Source organism: Camelus bactrianus, chromosome 3 (assembly GCF_048773025.1).
Source record: "Camelus bactrianus isolate YW-2024 breed Bactrian camel chromosome 3, ASM4877302v1, whole genome shotgun sequence".
In the NCBI taxonomy this organism is placed as follows: domain Eukaryota; kingdom Metazoa; phylum Chordata; class Mammalia; order Artiodactyla; family Camelidae; genus Camelus; species Camelus bactrianus.
In genome coordinates, this window is record NC_133541.1 from 62882183 (window position 1) to 62900310 (window position 18128).

General features: G+C 34.4%; 1 protein-coding gene across 1 annotated transcript in view; it reads left to right on the forward strand.

Moving 5' to 3' along the window:
* The window catches only part of ADGRV1 (adhesion G protein-coupled receptor V1), a 471474-nt gene that overhangs the window by 319606 nt on the left and 133740 nt on the right, over positions 1 to 18128 (forward strand). The window contains exon 85 of the mRNA XM_074360351.1: positions 1981 to 2159. Within this exon, the coding sequence (XP_074216452.1) occupies positions 1981 to 2159 (179 nt within the window). The remainder of the gene's footprint in view (positions 1 to 1980; positions 2160 to 18128) is intronic.

Consider the following 18128-nt stretch of genomic DNA (forward strand, 5'->3'; position numbering starts at 1 on the left):
ACTAAAGTCCGTCTGTGTACAAGTCGACATTTTGGAAATGCCCAGATCTTTATCATGACGAATCAACTTAAAAGTCATTTACCAACCTGTATTCTCCTTCTTGGTTCTTCCACTGAGTTACCATGTTATGTGGATACACACAAACATCTGTTTCAAATAAATAATCAGTACTTTTATTCTGGTAAATAGTTAATCATCCTTACTTTGCATGGATTTTCATTCTCTAAAAAGGCAGTATTGATCACCCCAGCATCAGACACTTGATACAGCCCCACCTATTTGGGTCATGTCTCTATACTAATGGTAGGAAGGAGGAAAAAAAGTCTTCTTGGATCTAATAATTTGTAAAAAAGAAGTTAGAACAAATTTACATAAGCAACAACTCAAAACATGCTTCATAATTACAGATATAAGGAGATGTACATAAAGATATGGAGTGCTGACAGGAAATAAAATTCAGAGACAAAAATCTCCAAGTAACCCAACATTTTTATTCTTTCTTGGTTTAGGCCAATCAGTACTAATTCCTCAAGGCAAATTTGGTCCAGATAGAATCTTACTTGGAAGCCTCAGTAAACAGTATCTGAAAACCTTCCCACAAATATTAGGTGTGCTGTTTTTCCCATAGAAGAGTTTCTGTTGTATCACTACTTACTTTTGGTCTAAACTTTTTATCTTTTGTCTTTCACACTGTCTGACATCCTGTTAAGAGATCTAAGGGAGGTGGTAACATTTTCCAGTGGTAGTTACGTGCTTAGCACCTTATATGTAAATGTTTTCTGTAATGTTTATAATAACTTTGTTGTACGCATTTAGAAACGGGCTCTGGGATTGTTGTCACTTGCCCAAAGTTATCCCAGTGCCGTATAAAAATATACATATATAATTCATTGTACTCAAAATTGAGAAAGGAGATTTATCTAGTAAATAAGTATCACTGTGTGAAATATGTATGATATGACATTTAATGTTTCTGTAATAAATGGTAATTAAACATCAGTGCTTTTATGAGAAAGGAACACTAGAAGGCAGAATATGTAAGTTCTAGATTTGGCTTATATACACACTAGGTGTGATTTGGGGCCAATAATAACATTTCCAGGCCTAAAGTTCCTTCTGATACGTCCCTTCATCCCACTCACTGTCTATACACTTGTCCCTTTTATATTTTTATCTTAATAGGATAAGAAATAATAGATATAAAGTATGATATAAATGTAAGTATTTTTCTTAATGATTTCTTTCCCATTTGTTCGGAAACTAAAAGTCAAGAAAGTAAATACCTCTACCATCTCTGTTATTGCTATATCCCCAGTGCCTAGACTGGCCTTTGAGATTCAGTAAGCATTTAATAAATATTTGTCAAGTGAATCAATGAAAAGGGAGAGTATAAATTGAGAGAGAAAAATGGCCACAACACCTACCTGATCTCAGTACATTTTTCTCTGTGCAGTCAGCTTCTGTTTACTTGTCTATATCTCCCACTGGAGATTGAGACTGGGGCTGCTGTCATATCTGTATCCCCATTCCCTGAAACGGTGTCTGGACTTACCATGTGATAAGCCCTGAATAAGTAAAAGTTGTTTAAAAGTCTGGAACATAGGGCTTTTTACCTCATCATCATCATGAAGTTGTCCACGTGGGAAGTAGGTTTGAATACCAGTGCGTATTTCTTCAAAGACACATTGACAGAACAATCAGATGATTATGACTGAGTAAATCAAAACAAATTAAGAAAAATAAAAAGTACAATAAATAAACTCAGTATTTCCCAATGTTTCCGGACTTTTGAGGTGTCCTGAATTTCTTGGGTATATGAAAGAATGAATGTGTGAACTAACTTAAAAAAAATCAAATCAAAACTATAGTTATTGAGTAGATCCTGGCCCTTTGGTCAGTAATATGTCTAAGCCAGGTGAGTGTGTGTCCTGTGCCATTAGACCAGAGCCTGTTCATTTCATGTTCTGTTTCTTTCCTTAGTCTGTGAATTTCTGGTATGTGCTGGTGATGAATGATGAACACGCAGAAAGGCGCTATCTGCTGTTTTTCCTTCTGAGTTGGGGACTTCCAGTTTTTGTGGTGATTCTCCTCATAGTTATTTTGAGAGGAATCTATCATCAGAGCATGCCACAGATCTACGGACTCATCCACGGCGACCTGTGAGTACATTCAGGCAGAGCACACTGCCTCCTTAGCCATTGTGTTCCCAGGCAGCTTGACTGGTAGATGGTGGAAGCAGTTGACTAAGAGGTCTGACTGAAGGAGTACCACGAAGACTTGTGCCTTCCTGCCACACCATCTAAATCTCTACTTCCACTTATTCTCTCTTTAAGTGAGAAACTACTGCCTCCCCAGTTCCGTTGATAGATGCAGTTTTCTCAGTTGAGTTCATATATCAAACAATTCAGAGCAATTTATACCTTCCCATAGTTTAACTTGTTAGATTAAGACAAACAAATACCTAGTGAAATCAAGGAGCTGTGAAAATGTTAATGAGTAAAATCTGTGAAAAGTTTGGAGTGTGGCATGTTATCTGAAGAGTCTGATCTTTGGTGGGGTGGGGAGCATAGCAGGCTGCACCATCGTTCATAAGATTCCTAAATACCAGGAGACTGTATCAGAATGAATGGAGAGTGTCAGCAAAAGTGCATGGGAAGGAGACAAGGTCAACTAGGTCCTTTTAATGGATTGTTATTAAAGTGCACTAGTCTTGAAATCTAACAGATTTTTGTACACACGCATATAGACATGGCTTAATCCTGAATCTGGTATCTCAAAGCTTTGAGGACCATTCAGCCCCTTTTACTGACTCCACCAAAACAAAACAAGACTTTTTATAATAATTAAGCTTGAGGATTTAGAGGAAAAAATAACAATGCTAAATAAGAAAGAGTAGTCTATTCACAATCTTACGAGGATGATATCTACAATTATCAAATATTTTACAGGTTATTGTGAAGAAAAAAATGAGTTAATAGATGTGAAAATCTTTGAAAGTAAAAGTACTACATAAGCAGAAGTTATTTTAATATCAATTGCCACTGATCAGTTATGATCATCCATTATGTTCTTAATAAATACTTGTTATTGATGTGTGCAGATGTATTTCAGACATGGGCAGCCAGACTCATATCCCATTCCCCATTCAACCAGAGGAGGCTAGCCATATGATACACACACACCCCCACTGAGATATCATATATACTAGTTTTGTCTCTTTATTGAGATCAATAAGATTCCCTCAACCTGATTAATTTGTAGTAGTACAACAATAGTATTAAAATGTAGTATTACATTTTGTCCATATAAAATTCTAAAAATCTTCTAGAAAAGACCGATTGTGTCTTTTCAAAATTATATGACGACATTTTACTGCTCTTGGCATTAATTTAATTCTTGGGCTGCCAGGATTAATTTCAGAAAGTTCTTCATCATTCTTTGTCAAGTACAAAGTAACCATGAGACAGGTCCTGGTGGCCAGCAGCCATCCCTTTCATGAGCTCCCTGGCAGGACAGGCGGCAGTTTTTAGCATCACATGTATGCACACCCAGCTTTCATAAGTGGGACCCGATGAAAGTGATGCTAATTAGAAGAAACTCTCTTGATGCTTCTAAAAGGATTTTCAAAGAGAGAAATAAACTATTATATAAGAATGTCCAAATCAACTGACTCATAAAATAAAAAGCCCTCTGAGGCTTTCGCAAAAAGTTCTTTGTTACCAGATCAGTTATAATAAATGAAATATAAAATATATTAACCTTTAGCTGGTTTTAATATTATAGAATTATTAGACCAAAACTGACTAATCTTTGTAAGTAAGTATAGGTTACTTTTCTCCTTTGTTCACATAGAATATTTATGTGAATTTATTCCAGTTTTTAAAAAAAAATCTGTATTTTTAATATTGCTTTAATCTCAATATAAGAATAAATAAATAGATCTCTAATGCATTAATATTCGCAAGCTATTATTTTTACAATATTTTTGTCAAAATTTAGAACCAAGATTTTGATAATTTCATAAAAATGGGAAATGATGTCTCTTTTCCTATTAGCTAACAAAGTTTGCAAGTTGAGTGTTATTTCTTCTTTATTATTTTTGAAGATGTCACACATGAAGCCACCTAGGCCTCAGGTTTTCTTTGCAGGAAGACTTAATTATAGCTCCATTCTCTTTTAAACATATAGAAGTATTCATATTTTTTATCTGCAGTTCTTTCTTTGTCTTTTTTTCTAGGAATGCTCCCATTTCATTTAACTATTCAAATTTTTCAATGTCTGTAAGATCTGTAGTGATGAATCTTTTTCATTCTTGATACTGACAATGTGTATCTTCTCTTGATCAGTCTTGCTGGGGGGTTTATGAATATTATTGTTCTTTCTCAAATTCAACTTTTGACTTCTTGATATTCTCTATTGTGCATTTATTTCCAGTTCATTTCAGTTTCATCAATTTCTACACTTGTTTTTTAAATTTACTTTTACTTTTGAGTTTTAATCTGATTTTTCTTTCTCTTTTAATTTATTCTGTTTGTTTCCTTTCCTTTTCTTACTGTGTGCCAAGTACTCTGCATTTATTTTATTTATTTTTTAAAATTCCCCAGCTTTATTGAAATATAATTCACATACATAATTGAGTAAGTTTAAGGTATACAGTGTGATGATTTGATACATACATCTGTTGTGAACTAATTACCACAATAGGGTTAGTTAACACCTTAGTCACCTCACATAATTACATTTTACATGTTTCGGGGCAGAGTGTAAAAGCATTTAAGATTTCTTCTCTTAGCAGCTTGCAAGTGTATAATACAGTATTGTTAATGATAGTCACCATGCTGCACACTGGATCCCCAGAACTCATTTACCTTATAACTAGAAGTTTGTACCTCTTGACCAACATCTCACCGTTTCCCCCATCCTCAGGTCATGCAACCACTGTTCTAATATGTTTCAATGACTTCAGCTTTTTAGATTCCTCATGCAAGTGAGGTTATACAATATCTATCTTTCTTTGTCAGAATTACTTTATTTAACATAATGCCCTTGAGGTTTATCCATGTCATTGCACATAGCAAGATTTCCTTCTTTCTTGTGGCTTAATAATATTGTATTGTATTGTATATATGGCAATATATGTCTCACATCTGCTTTATCCATTCACCCACACACAGATGCGTAGGTTGTTTCCATATCTTGGCTATTGTGAATAATGCTGCTGTGAACATGGAGGTGCAAATATCTCTTCAAGATCCTGATTTCATTTCCTTTGTGTATATACCCAGAGGTGGGATTGCTGAGTCATATGATAATTATATTTTTAATTTTTTGAGGAACCTCCATACTATTTTCTGTAGTAGTTGTAACAATTTACATTCCCGCAACAGTCTGTGATCTTTATTATTTCCTACTTCTGCTAACTTTGGGCTTAGTTTGTTCTTCTAGTTCCTTGAGGTGTGAAGTTAGCTTCTTTACTTGAGATCTTTCTTTTTTCTTAATGTTGGCTTTTATAACTATAAACTTCATCTTAGAACTGCTTTTGCTGCATCCTACTAGTTTTGGTATATTGTGTTCCATTTTTGTTTGTTTCAAGACTTTTTTTATTTTCCTTTTGATTCCTTCTTTGATCCATTGGTTGCTCAGGAGTATATTGTTTAATTTCCACATATTTGTGAATTTTTCAGTTTTCTTCCTGTAATTGGTTTCTACTTTCATACTGTTGTGGTTGGGAAAGATACTTGGTATGATTTTAGTCTTTTTAAATTTGTAAAGACTTGTTTGTAGCCCAATATTTATGATATATCCTAGAGAATGTTCTGTATGTACTTGAGAACACTTGTATTGTGTTGCTGTTGGATGGCATGTTCCGTTGTCTGTTAGGCCCACTTGGTCAAGAGAATAGTTCAAGTCCAACATTTCCTTATTGGTTATCTGACTGGATGACACATCTATTGCTGAAAGTGGGCTGTTGAAGTCCCCTACTATTATATTCTTGTCTGTTTCTCCCTTCAGATTGGTTAATATTTGTTTAATATATTCGAGTGCTTTGATGTTGGGTGCATATATATTTGTGATTATTATATCATCTTGATGAATTTACCCTTTATCTTTATATAGTGGTCTCCTTTATTTCTTGCTACACCTTTTGATTTAAAGTCTATTTGTTGGGTATAAGTATAGCTACCCCTGCTCACTTTTGGTTTTCACTTGATGGATCATCTTTTTCTATTCCTTCTCTGAGCCCATATGGGTCCATAAAGCTGAAGTGAGTCTCTTGTAAGTGGCGTGTATAGTTGGTTTTTTTTTTAATCCATCCAGCCATTCCGTTGGAGAATTTAATCCATTTACATTGAGAGTAGTTATGGATAAGGACTTGCTAATACATCTTATTATTTTTTGGCTATTTTATGGTTCTTTTGTTTTCTCTCTTATCCTATCTTCCTCTTTGAATTGATGATTTTCCATAGTGATATACTTTGATTCCCTCCTCTTTATCTTTTGTATATCTACTATAGGTTTTTGCTTTGTGGGTGTCATGAGGTTTATGTAAAATATCTTATTGATTAAACAGTCTATTTTATGCTGATAATAACTTACCTTCGTTTGCATACAAAGACTACTCTTTCACTCCTTGCGTTTTGTTTTTGAGGTCACAATTTACTTTTTATATTGTGTATTCATTAACAAATTGATGTCATTATAATTATTTTTAATTCTTATGTCCTTTAACGTTTTTAATAGTGTAAAGTGGTCAACACTGTGTAATTACTGTATTAGAATATTCTGAATTTGACCATATACTTAGCTTTTCCAGTGTGTTGTATATTTTCATGTTTTCCTGTGACTCATTAGTATCCTTCCATTTCAGCTTAAAGAACACCTTTCAGCTTTTCTTGCTTGTAAGGCAGGTCTAGTGGTGATGAATTTCTTCAGTTGTTGTCTGGAAAAGTCTTTATTTCTCCTTAATTTCTAAAGGACAGCTTTGCCAGGTAGAGTATTGGTAGGTTTTTCTTTCAGCACTTTGAATATATCATCCCACTCTTTTCTGGACTGTAAGATTCCTACTGAGAAATCCACCGATGGCATTATGGAGCTTGTCTTGTAAGTTACAAGTATTTTTTCTCTTGCTGCATGTAAGATTCTTTCTTTGTTCTTGATTTTTGACAGTTTTATTAGAGTGTGTTTTTTGGAGAAGATCTCTGTAAGTTGAGTTTATTTAGGGACTGCTATTATTTATTCAGGAGTTCAGTAAACATTTTTACTGGAATGATATGCAGCTGTCATATTTAGCGGGTTTAAAATTAATCTTTTAAATGTGTGTTTTGACTTACATTCCTTGTGAGAAGCCCACCATCCCCCCAGGTACCCAGGCTGTTAACTTGAAAGCTTTTCTACTTTTTTCCCCCTTACACTTTATATCCTGTTGATCACTAATTATTTCCTAGTCTAACTCCTAAATGTCTTCCTTACCCACTTTATCATTTTCATCTTCATCTCTTATTTCACCACCATTTCTTCAGTTCAGCTGTGTTATCCTTGTCTGGCCTATTGAGTTGCCTCTTAACTTGTGTTCTTATTTCTGGTTTCTTCCTTTTACAGTCCAGCCACTAAATTTTGAAATGCAGAGATGATCATATCAGGCTGAGGCTTAAAACCCAGGAGTTGCTTTTCATTACCTTTCAGGCCATGAATTGTGAGGTTATCCATAATTTGACACTAAACTGTTGAATCAGCTTCTTTTAGCATCCTTCCCACCATCCTCTCCATTTACCATTTGTAATTGAATCACTTGAGATTTCCCATGGTCTCTTATGCCTGTAAGTTTGAATGTATCTTCTATGTTTTTCTATTTTTCCAATGCTTTTCTTTCCTTTTGTCTCCCCCAAAATACCTATTTTTCCCCCTCTAAACATCAATTTAAATATCAACTCTTTAAAGTATCTATTTTCCGATTAAAACACTACCTCCTGTATATATAGCCTTGGTAGACTCAGAACCCTTTATAAATCCTATGATTGTACCAATCATACTATGTTATGAATATTTGGTTAAGTTAGCTTGTAAATTGGAATTCAGCCTGGAGGTCAGTGATTAATTACAGAATTTATGGTAAAAGTTAATAAATGAAGAATGCACAGCTTTACTTACCTCTTAATGGAAATATGTGAACTGGAAAAAAGAAAAGTCTTAACAGCTAAAATAAGTTTACACAAATGTGGGTTCAGAGAAAACTTTCACACTTTCTCTATGCAATAGCATAAAATTATACACAATAATATGATTAGCAAAATATCTAAATTACCTGGAAGTCATCAAATAATACTAATGTCTCAGCATTTTAAATACTGTATGAGGCATGTCATATCTCATGAGAAAAAAATTTTCTTACACATGTACAAAATATCAAATGCTTTTTACCAAGACTAATGGATTTTTGAATTTAGATTTAAATCACACAGCATGATTTGAAGAAAGGTCTTAAAGAGCCTGTCAAATTAAAAATGTACTTTTGTCTATGAAGCAGAACACCCAACATAGACTTGTTACTGCTACTTTGTCACTGAGCCAGATTATCCTATGAGTCTATGAGAAATTATGATACTCAAAGTTAACAAAAGAAGGCTTCTTATACCTTTAAATTTTTAAAAACATTTTCGTCACTTTTTCAAATTTGTGCTAGAAATTCTTCCAGCTTTCTTGTTTATCTTATAACTGAACAGTGCTTAACTAAAGGTAAGCTAAAGTAAACAGTGAAATCTGTCCTTGATTGATTTCATTGGTTACCAGAAGTAACTCTATTTAGAGTACTGAGAGGTAGTCTCTATTGAGTGATTTACATTGAATGTAATAATCACCTATTTTTCTTGGATTGGCTTCTCAGCTGTTTCAGGAAAAGGAAGCAAGCTGAAGGAGAATCCCTAGTCTTATTATGCCAAGTGCAGAGGAAAGAGAATTTAGCTGAGTCAAGAGCCAGCGTGGAAGCAAAGGGAAAATAGCCCTGAGAATTGTCCCTAAACAGATAATGTGCTTTAATATGGGGCTACAGTTATGTGACTATGGAAGGATAGACTGATTGAGAATGAGTGTCAGAGAGTCGTGCCATACGGAGCATGGGACAATGAAGACTGACTTAACTCAATATTCCTACCTCTGAGCTGTAAGATCCAGACCCATTAATAAATGTCAGTAATAGTAAAAATCACATACCAATGATGATAGGTTGTTTTGTACTTCTAAAACACTTGCTTTTTTCTTTCTTGCTATTTCATATGAATTCAAACTTAAAGAAAATCAGCAAATTACTTATTGATTAACTATTACGTGCTAAGGCCTAAGTGAATTCTTTTCTATTTAAGCTAAGAATTTGTTTCCTCATAATGAAAAAAGTGCATAACTTAATTTTAAAATTGATTACAATGTTTTTAGTTTTTCAGTATTTTAGTTTTGTAGTATTTCAGCATCATGTTTTACTTTAGATGTTAACAAATCCTAATTATAACCCATTCTGATTATCCTGCTCCTGAAGTGAACTAACCCTTTTATAAATGACTCAGTCTTCTGAAAACAGTCTAATTTTTCTAGCTATATTAGAAGTGCTGTTAATATCGAGGACAAATATGTGTATTCTAATTAAAACTAAGTAGAAGTAATGGCACCGTATTGGAAGTATGATATGATGAGAGTCTTCATTTTCATTGAATTACTTAAAAAGAAACTCATGAAAAGATATTAATAAATATAGGGAGCTTGTTTTCCTATTGTCTAAGGATTAGAGAAAATAGAGAAAATTAACATAAACCTATGGGAGAGAGATGTCAGTTTCTCTTCATGGATTATCTCAAGTAGGTGGTACATGACTGCACATGAGTGTGTGCACAGCACACACACACACACACAAATATGTGAATAGAAATAGCAGCTTTCAACTAGCATTTTCTGTTTTTTCAGAGCTCCAAAGTAAAGAGATATTGAGAATATACTTCTCCACAATGTCATAGAATCATGGAGTGGAAGATTTGAAAATACCTCACTTGCCTTAATAAACTTCCAGGCATGTCCTCAAAGCATATCATGATTCAAACCCCTGTCCAAAGACTTGTCAGCTTCTTGAACTTCTTATTCTAAACATACTCAGCTTATTTGACCTTTTATAGCTACTGATTATATGACCCATTCTCCTACTCTTACCTCATTCTCTTAGCTGAGGTTAGCTTTAGCTCTTCTAGGACCAACCTCAGCTTTTCTGACCACTGCTGTGTCTCTGAGAAAAATTCCAGCTTCTGCATTGAATTACACCCCTCATGGCTTCTCTTAAGTCTGTTGATCCTCTTCTTCACACAGAAGGTGGAACCTAAGCGAGAGGGGAACTTTATAAAGCATTGAATCCAGCCTCCATCTAATCCTTGAGTAATTTTTACAGCATCACTGATGAATGTTCATTCACTTTATATTTGAACTCCTCCATGAGAATGCATGTATTTCCTCCCAGGATTTTTCACATAGAGTAGAAGTCTTTTAGATTCTGACTCAGAATCTTATTGCTGGGCTCATACAGGAAAAAAATAATAATTCAATTTAATAATCCTACAGTTTGTCACTGTTCTTTTTTTCCAAGTTAAAATATTTCCACACATAGCATGCCCTTGCATCTTTTCACTGTCTTAGTAGCCCTCCTCTAAAGTTGTTCTGTCCTCTGTCAATCTCCCTCTTCATCTACATTTTATTTTTGAAAGGATTTTAAACATAAATTTTGAAAAAATTGTCAGGGTTTACATATACCCTTCACCCAAGGGCACATACATACAAACTTACATAACCATACTACAGTAATCAAAGTCAGGAAATTAACTTTGATAAAATGCTATTAACTAAATGACAAACCTTGTTCAAATTTGGTTCACATTTACTGGTTTTCTCCATCTTTGGAGACAAGCATATAATTTTATTCATGTATCTCAATACATTAATATGATACATATTATTAAATAGAGCATACCTACCATTCCTCGAAGAAAACTCTGTTGGTCACTGTATTTTTTCTTATGTGGACTTTGATTCTCTTTATTTATTTTTCATTTAGTATTACTGTATCACCATTCATGAGTGATACTGGTCTATATTTTTTTCCCTTTGGACTGCCTTTATTTTTTTAGGCAACAATGTTTTACTTATTTTATTAAAGGACTTAGGAAGCACATGAGACTATCTGATGTCAGAAGATTTGGTAGATTTCCTCTGTGAAATCATCTGGGCCTATTACTTTTTTGGAGTTGTCTCTTAACAACTTTTTCTAGTTTTCTATAGAAATTGATCTTTTTAAGCTTCCTAAGTCAAATGGGAACAATTTTGGTAGTCTGTATTTAACTAGGAATTTATCCGTTTTGCTAGGTTTTCAAATTCATTTGCATGCAGGACTGCAAATCCTCGTCACTTCTTTATGATATATCCACAAATAGGAAATTCTGTTCTCCACAAGTGATCTCACTATAGTGACCTGGTTTGGCTAATATCAAACAGCATGACAAAGTTCTTTGTAAACTGCTCATAGCTGTGGATAGTGAAGGGAAGGCATATAAGAGCTTTAAAATGTGTCTAGCAAATATATTATTTGCCATTATTCAGTGTAATTTGAATAATGATTATGGGGTTTTTTTTTAATTCTATAGCTGTGTCCCTGTGATGTGGTGTATTACTTCAGACACACAAGCATAATACTCAAGTAAGAAGAGTTTAGAGGACAAAGATGAGAATTTCCTGTGATCAGTTTAATATTCTAAGTTAAAGGAGCCTCAGGATCATTTTACTTGTCATAATTACTAGAGAAATTCATAGATATATTACCTCCCTTCCTCTTTCTCTCCATAAATAGCATTCATTGAACACTGTATAGGGTGTCCAATAAACCAATTCTACCATGTCTTGTATTTGAGTAAAAATTAGACATTATTTAACAGTCATTCAAACTTCACCTCTGATATCCTTCTGTGTAAAGATGTAGCATCACCAAATAGTGTTGTAAGAATATTTATTTATTGAGCCAGACATTTATAAATAAGCACCCACGGCCAGATGCAACTCTGACTCTTATTTCTAGTACATAGGCATCCAGCTCTTAGTATATGTGCTTAATATTTACAACACCCACATACAGAAATACAGGGACCTAAAAAAGTGTACTTTATCAAATTTATCGTACAACTGATAGCCTAAGAGGTGGCTGTGAAGTTTTTGTTGATTGGAATACAGCGAAAAGAGCAGAGGCTTTATAGGTAGATAGACTAGAAGTCAAATACCAGCTCTGCCATATTCTAGTTCTGTGACCCAGCCCAAGTTATTCTCTGAGAACTTGCAGTTCCCCATCTGTGGAACAGGTATAATAAAACCTGTGTAATAGGGGTGTGACGTGGGTAGAGTGAGACAGCGCATGTAGAGAAAATGCATGCTCGGTGCCTGGCACAGAGGAGGGGTCAGTTCACGACAGCCCTGTGTATGGGTCTGTGAATGTGTGTCTCATATGAAGGAATAATTACATGCAATCTATCAGGCAAGCCTGACAAGCCTGACTAAGCGTTATTGACCATATGAATTCCTGAAGGGCCGCTTACCATTTTACTCCCTCCAGTTATTCTGAAACTATTATTTAAACTATTTCTGTCCTTTTCTTTTGTATCATCGACATTAGGATTGCAAACCATACACTCTTTAATATTTCTGAAACTCAGAAGCTTTTATTAACCTAAGTTAGGAGTTTGGTTTGTTTTGCTTTGTGTTATTTGTTGTCATAAATGAGAAAACTGCCACCAAACCTTGCATTCTTCTATGATACTATTTCATTTCAGGCTGATAGAACAGAATACCATTGACTCTTCTGTGACTTTAACAGTAAACATTTATTTCTCACAGTTGTGGAGGCGAGAAGTCGAGATCGGAGTGACAGCAGGGTCAGGCTTTTGGTGACGGCCCTCTAGGTGGTCTTGTCCTCACGTGGCCTTCCTTGGTGTGTGCAGAGAGAGACCCTGTGTTTCTTCCTATTTTTATAGGGTCATTAATCCCATTATTAGACCTTACCCTTATGACCTAATCTAACAGTAGTTTCTTCCCAAAGCTGCCACCTCCAGATACATCCCATTGGGGGTTAGAGTTTCAACATACAAATTTGAGGGGAGGGGAGACACAAGCATTCAGTCCATAACTGGTATTTTTATAGTTTATCTAAATATAAATACAATCTGAAGTGAAAGATTAAGTAGCCATTCAGTTCTGTGGAGTCCTTTTTGGTATTTTCACAAGTTGTGAAAAATAATAGAACATTAGTTTTCATTTATGTTGAAAGATGAGGAACTGTATTTTTCTATTTCCAGAAACAACTAGGTTTGTACTAATATTATCCTCAGAGAGTAGTGTCATATAAATATATTTATTTATGATGACTTCAGTAATATCAATAGTAGGTTTTTCCAAGCCTCAGTACTTATTAGAATAACAATATTATAATAATATTTAATCTCAGCTATAACTTCACATTAAAGATATTTGGCACTTATTCTTCTACCTTTTTTCTGTGTATTCTAATACATGTGTATGCACACACTCATACACATATACTCACACAACAAAAACAGGATATGTACTATTTTGCAATCTACTTTTCATTTACGGGGCAGTTTTCTATGTCAGTGTGTATCAGTCGCATTTCATACTATAATTTCTATTATATTTATTTCACCAACCCTCTATTGGTAGACTTTTGGACTATTTCCAGGGTTTCTTCATAACATTATTATTATAAATATCCCTGTATAGGCATCTTTGTATACTTGTGTTAATGTTTTCCACAGGATGAATTTTGAGCAGTGGAATGGCTCTTTCAAAAGATACATATATAATTTTTTACTTTAAAAGATATTATCAAAGCATTTCCCAAAACGGATACACCTGTTTATACTCAAATCACAAAATATGTCAGGGCCTGTTGTCCCACATTGTTGACAACTCTCGGCATTGTAAGTTTTTTTCCAGCATTTGCCATTATGAGATATACAGATATATACATATATATTTAGTGTATATATACATACGTATCCATGTATGTATATATGGTATGCTTTAATAGCTTTATTTATTATGCATCAAACATTATACTAAGTACTTGTCCCATTTATATATCTTTGCATACATTTATTTAGCATTTCCTTTTGTGAATTGCTTATTCATCTCCATTAATTTTTCTGATTATTTGTTCATTTTTTCCAATAATTTGAAGAGTGCTTTTTTCTTGTTTTCTTTTTAACTTTTCTTGGAGGTGAGGTGCACTGTAATAGGGCTATTAGCTTTTGTCTCCCTTGAATTGTTATTTCTCTATTAACACATCTTTCTCCTGTCCATTTTTAAGGAAAATCTACATTTTAATGTATGAGATGAGCTTTGTGTGATACCAGGTTATTTCAGAAAATTATTTTAAGTGTTGTGTATGCTAATTAAATTTTCCAAGTCTAATAATAGCATGGTTAACATGTAGAGAACATTTAAATTGATTTACTCAGGGTCAAAATGGTGAAAACGTATTGTCACAAGAACCTCAGTCTGTGTTCATAATAATTTATTAACTAGAGCCAGAATCAGGAAGAATAACGATTACTTCTTAATGTGAAGTGCTAAGAACTTAGGCATTTGCAGTATCAAGCTGAATAAAGCATTAGGACAGAGGTAATTGTAAAACTGCAGGAAGTGGAGTTGTAATGAGAGATGCTTGTGAATTGCATTTCATCTTGCTTATTTAAGAATTTTAGGGATAAAATGAAAAAGTTGGTCCACTTCATTTTCAGATGCTCTACATTACAAGATATTTTGCAATATCTCAAAAACTCTCATTTGAAAAACTAAGGAAACTCATACAACCACAAACGGTCAAGTGTGTATTAGTTCAGGAAACAAAGTGGTTATTTATAGAGGAAGTTTGTTGGGAAAAGTCTCTAATGGAAAAGGAAATGCCCACATATATAAACAGTTTGTCCAACAGGATCCTTGGTGTGACTTAGAAAAACCCTCCCTGGCTCAAAAGGATTTTCTGGCAGTTGATTTTAGGATTATATTTTCTACTTTTGTAGCTTATCAGGAGCAAAGAATCTTCCTGCTATTTTTTATTCTTAAAATAATATTTTTTCTTTCTTATTATAACTTAAATCATTGTTTTAAGAAGTTATGTAAAACAGAAACTATAATTTTAAAAATAAAAAACAGATATATCCCCATCATTCAAATATAAACACTTCTGCTTGTTTATATGTTTCTGTTTATGTCTAGATTTATATACTTTGGTTTTCATAATAAAATTGAGATCATGCAATTTTATCTCATTTCACTTAATGTTATATCATTAGAATTTTCCATGCCATTTAGTTTACCTCAATATTTTTTTAATGGCATCACAATATCTGTCTCAAGATAGAATTTATCATAGTGTGTTTACTATTCCCCAGCAGTGGACATTTAAGTTCTTCCCTGTCCCCATTTTTTATATTTAAAAAGTCTACAGTGCATAGGCTGTGTCACGTTTCCACATCATAGATTCTTTGAAATGAAATTACTAGATAAAAAAAATAAAATTTGAAAGAGGGTATAGCTCAGTGGTTGAGTGCATGCTTAGCATCCATCCATGTAGCATCCAGTACCTTCATTAATAAATAAGTAAAATAAACCTAATTACCTCCTCCCCCCAAAAAATGAAATTTTTAGAAATATTGCCAAACTATCATCCAGAAAGGTTGAAAATTTAGTCTTAATGATATTCATTGAAAGTACAAGTCTCCCAACACCAGTGCTAGTCCTGATTGTGAGCTTTATGGTTTTGATAGGTAAATGCAATGTAATAGGCTTCTCTAGGACTAATAGGATGTAGGTAGGTAGGTAGATATAAATTTGTTGTAAGGAATTGGCTCAAGAGGTTATGGAGGCTAGCAATTTCCAAGATCAGCAGAGAAAGTCAGCAAGCTGGAGATCTAGGAAAACCAGTGGGATAATTCCAGTCCAAAAATTAGCAGACTTGAGACCTAGGAGGAGGCAAAGTTTCATTGGAATCTGAAGGCAAGAGAAAAGCCAGTGTCCCAGTTCAAAGACCATAAGGTAGGATGGTCTTTGATCCTCTTACTCAGGGAAGGATCAGTTTTTTGTTTTATTTAGGCCTTCAACTGATTGAGTGAGGCCCACCCATTTTAGGGAACACAATCTGCTTTACTCAGTTTATTTACCAGTTTAAATATTAATCTCATCCAAAAACACCCTCAGAAACACATGCAGAATGATATTTGACCAAATATCTGGGCATCCCATGGCCCAGTCAAGTGAACAAATAAAATTAATGATCACATGCCATGATTTATTGTTTCTATTGCTATTTCTTTAATGAGATCAGGAAGTTTGAATACACTTTTATATATTTAGGTCATTTGTACTTCTCTTAAAAATGGTTCATGTTTTTTGCTTTTCTGTTTTTTTTTATAGATTTGTGAGAGCTTTGTTCCTGTTAAAGATGTCCTTTGTAGTATTTGATGAAATATTTGTCACATGGCACTTGGGCTCTTAACTCCACAGACATGGTGTGTTCTGTTCAGTTGAGTTTTCCAATCATATATACATTCTTTGCTATTTTTCCCATTGTTCTAGTATCAGAGGATTCTAAAGTATAGTGAATACTTACTACTGTACCTTGTCTTCTGTCATCATAATAATCATACTTTAAAAAAATGATTTCCACTCTTCAACTTTTCCCCAGGCATCCTGCCACAGCTTTTCGAATTAGTCTGCCCCGTCAGTCAGCTTTCTGAATTGTCCTTCTGCACATCACTGCTTCCAACGCCGATTTCAGTTGTTACTGCTTTTCTCCTTCATTTCTTTTGCTTCTTGGATAGTTCCTTCAGATAGTTTTGTCTGGGCCTTATTTTGCTTCTTTTCCTCAGACTTTGCCTTCTTATATTCTACTTAGATTCTCAGGAATTTTTAATTCTTTTTCTGGCACCTTAATAATTTTCAAAATCATGATTTTTTTTTTTTGATTTTGGGGATTTCACTGTCTCTTCTCATGTATCCCATGTTGTTTTTTTAAAATTATTTACTCATTCTGGAATGAGATCTCCATGGAGCCTTGTGTTGTCCCAACACATGAAGCTATGGTGGCTCGCTCCACTCACTTTATTCTTAGTTAGAATCTTCTTTTTAAATATCAAGGTTGATTTAAGGTCTCCGTACATAGTAATAGCCTGATTAACAGTGATTGACAGCCTACATCTACTGCAGGTCTGTAGGACAGAAGTGGCATTTTCATCTGCCTACATAGCCTTGTTGTCTTACACTTCAAACTGAAGGAATACATGAAGAATGTCAGCCCCCAGGAGATGTTGCTGCCAGGGATTTTCCTATCTCCATTCCTGTGAAATATATCTTTCCTAGGAACCGTACCTGTCAGAGTACCATGCCCAACACAGCCCCCTTTATTTCTACCACTCCTGCAAATTTGGTGAACTGCCGGCTTGGAAACAATGGATAAAAGTCAGTAGTATCTGTTGGAAGGGTGGACTGCTAGCAGAAGGAAAAGAACTTTGGCTGTCTCACAGAGAAATCCCTGTGAGTTGCTTAGCTTTCTAGTTGACAGAGATTCTGGCCCTCGTTAGTTAATGAATGTCATGTGAATCATTAGGTTTCTTCATAGGAGTTCAAGGTGCAAAGAGGTGCAAAGTCAGAAGAAGTACGGTTAGCACAGCCTGAACTAAACCCGGTGGGTCTGACTTACCCACAGGCCCACAGCTGCTCTCTCACACACGCTGGACATCCTATTCTGCTTAAAACACAGTGACTGATGATATTTTATTTGAATATCTGACAATTTCTCAGAAGGTAGAGGAAGCAGCAAGGCAAACATGACATAATTCTGTTCAATTCTAGAAACAGAAACAGTAAGATCCAGCAGAAATCAACCCTTGCCCAATAGAGCCCTTGGTAAGCAGAGAGGGAAATCCTGAACATAATTCTACATGTGTGCATGTTAAAATTTAGGAAGCTCAGTTTTGAAACACTCAGATAAAAATTGGATAATATTTCATGACCAGGGACCCTGGAAGGAAAGAAAGTATTAG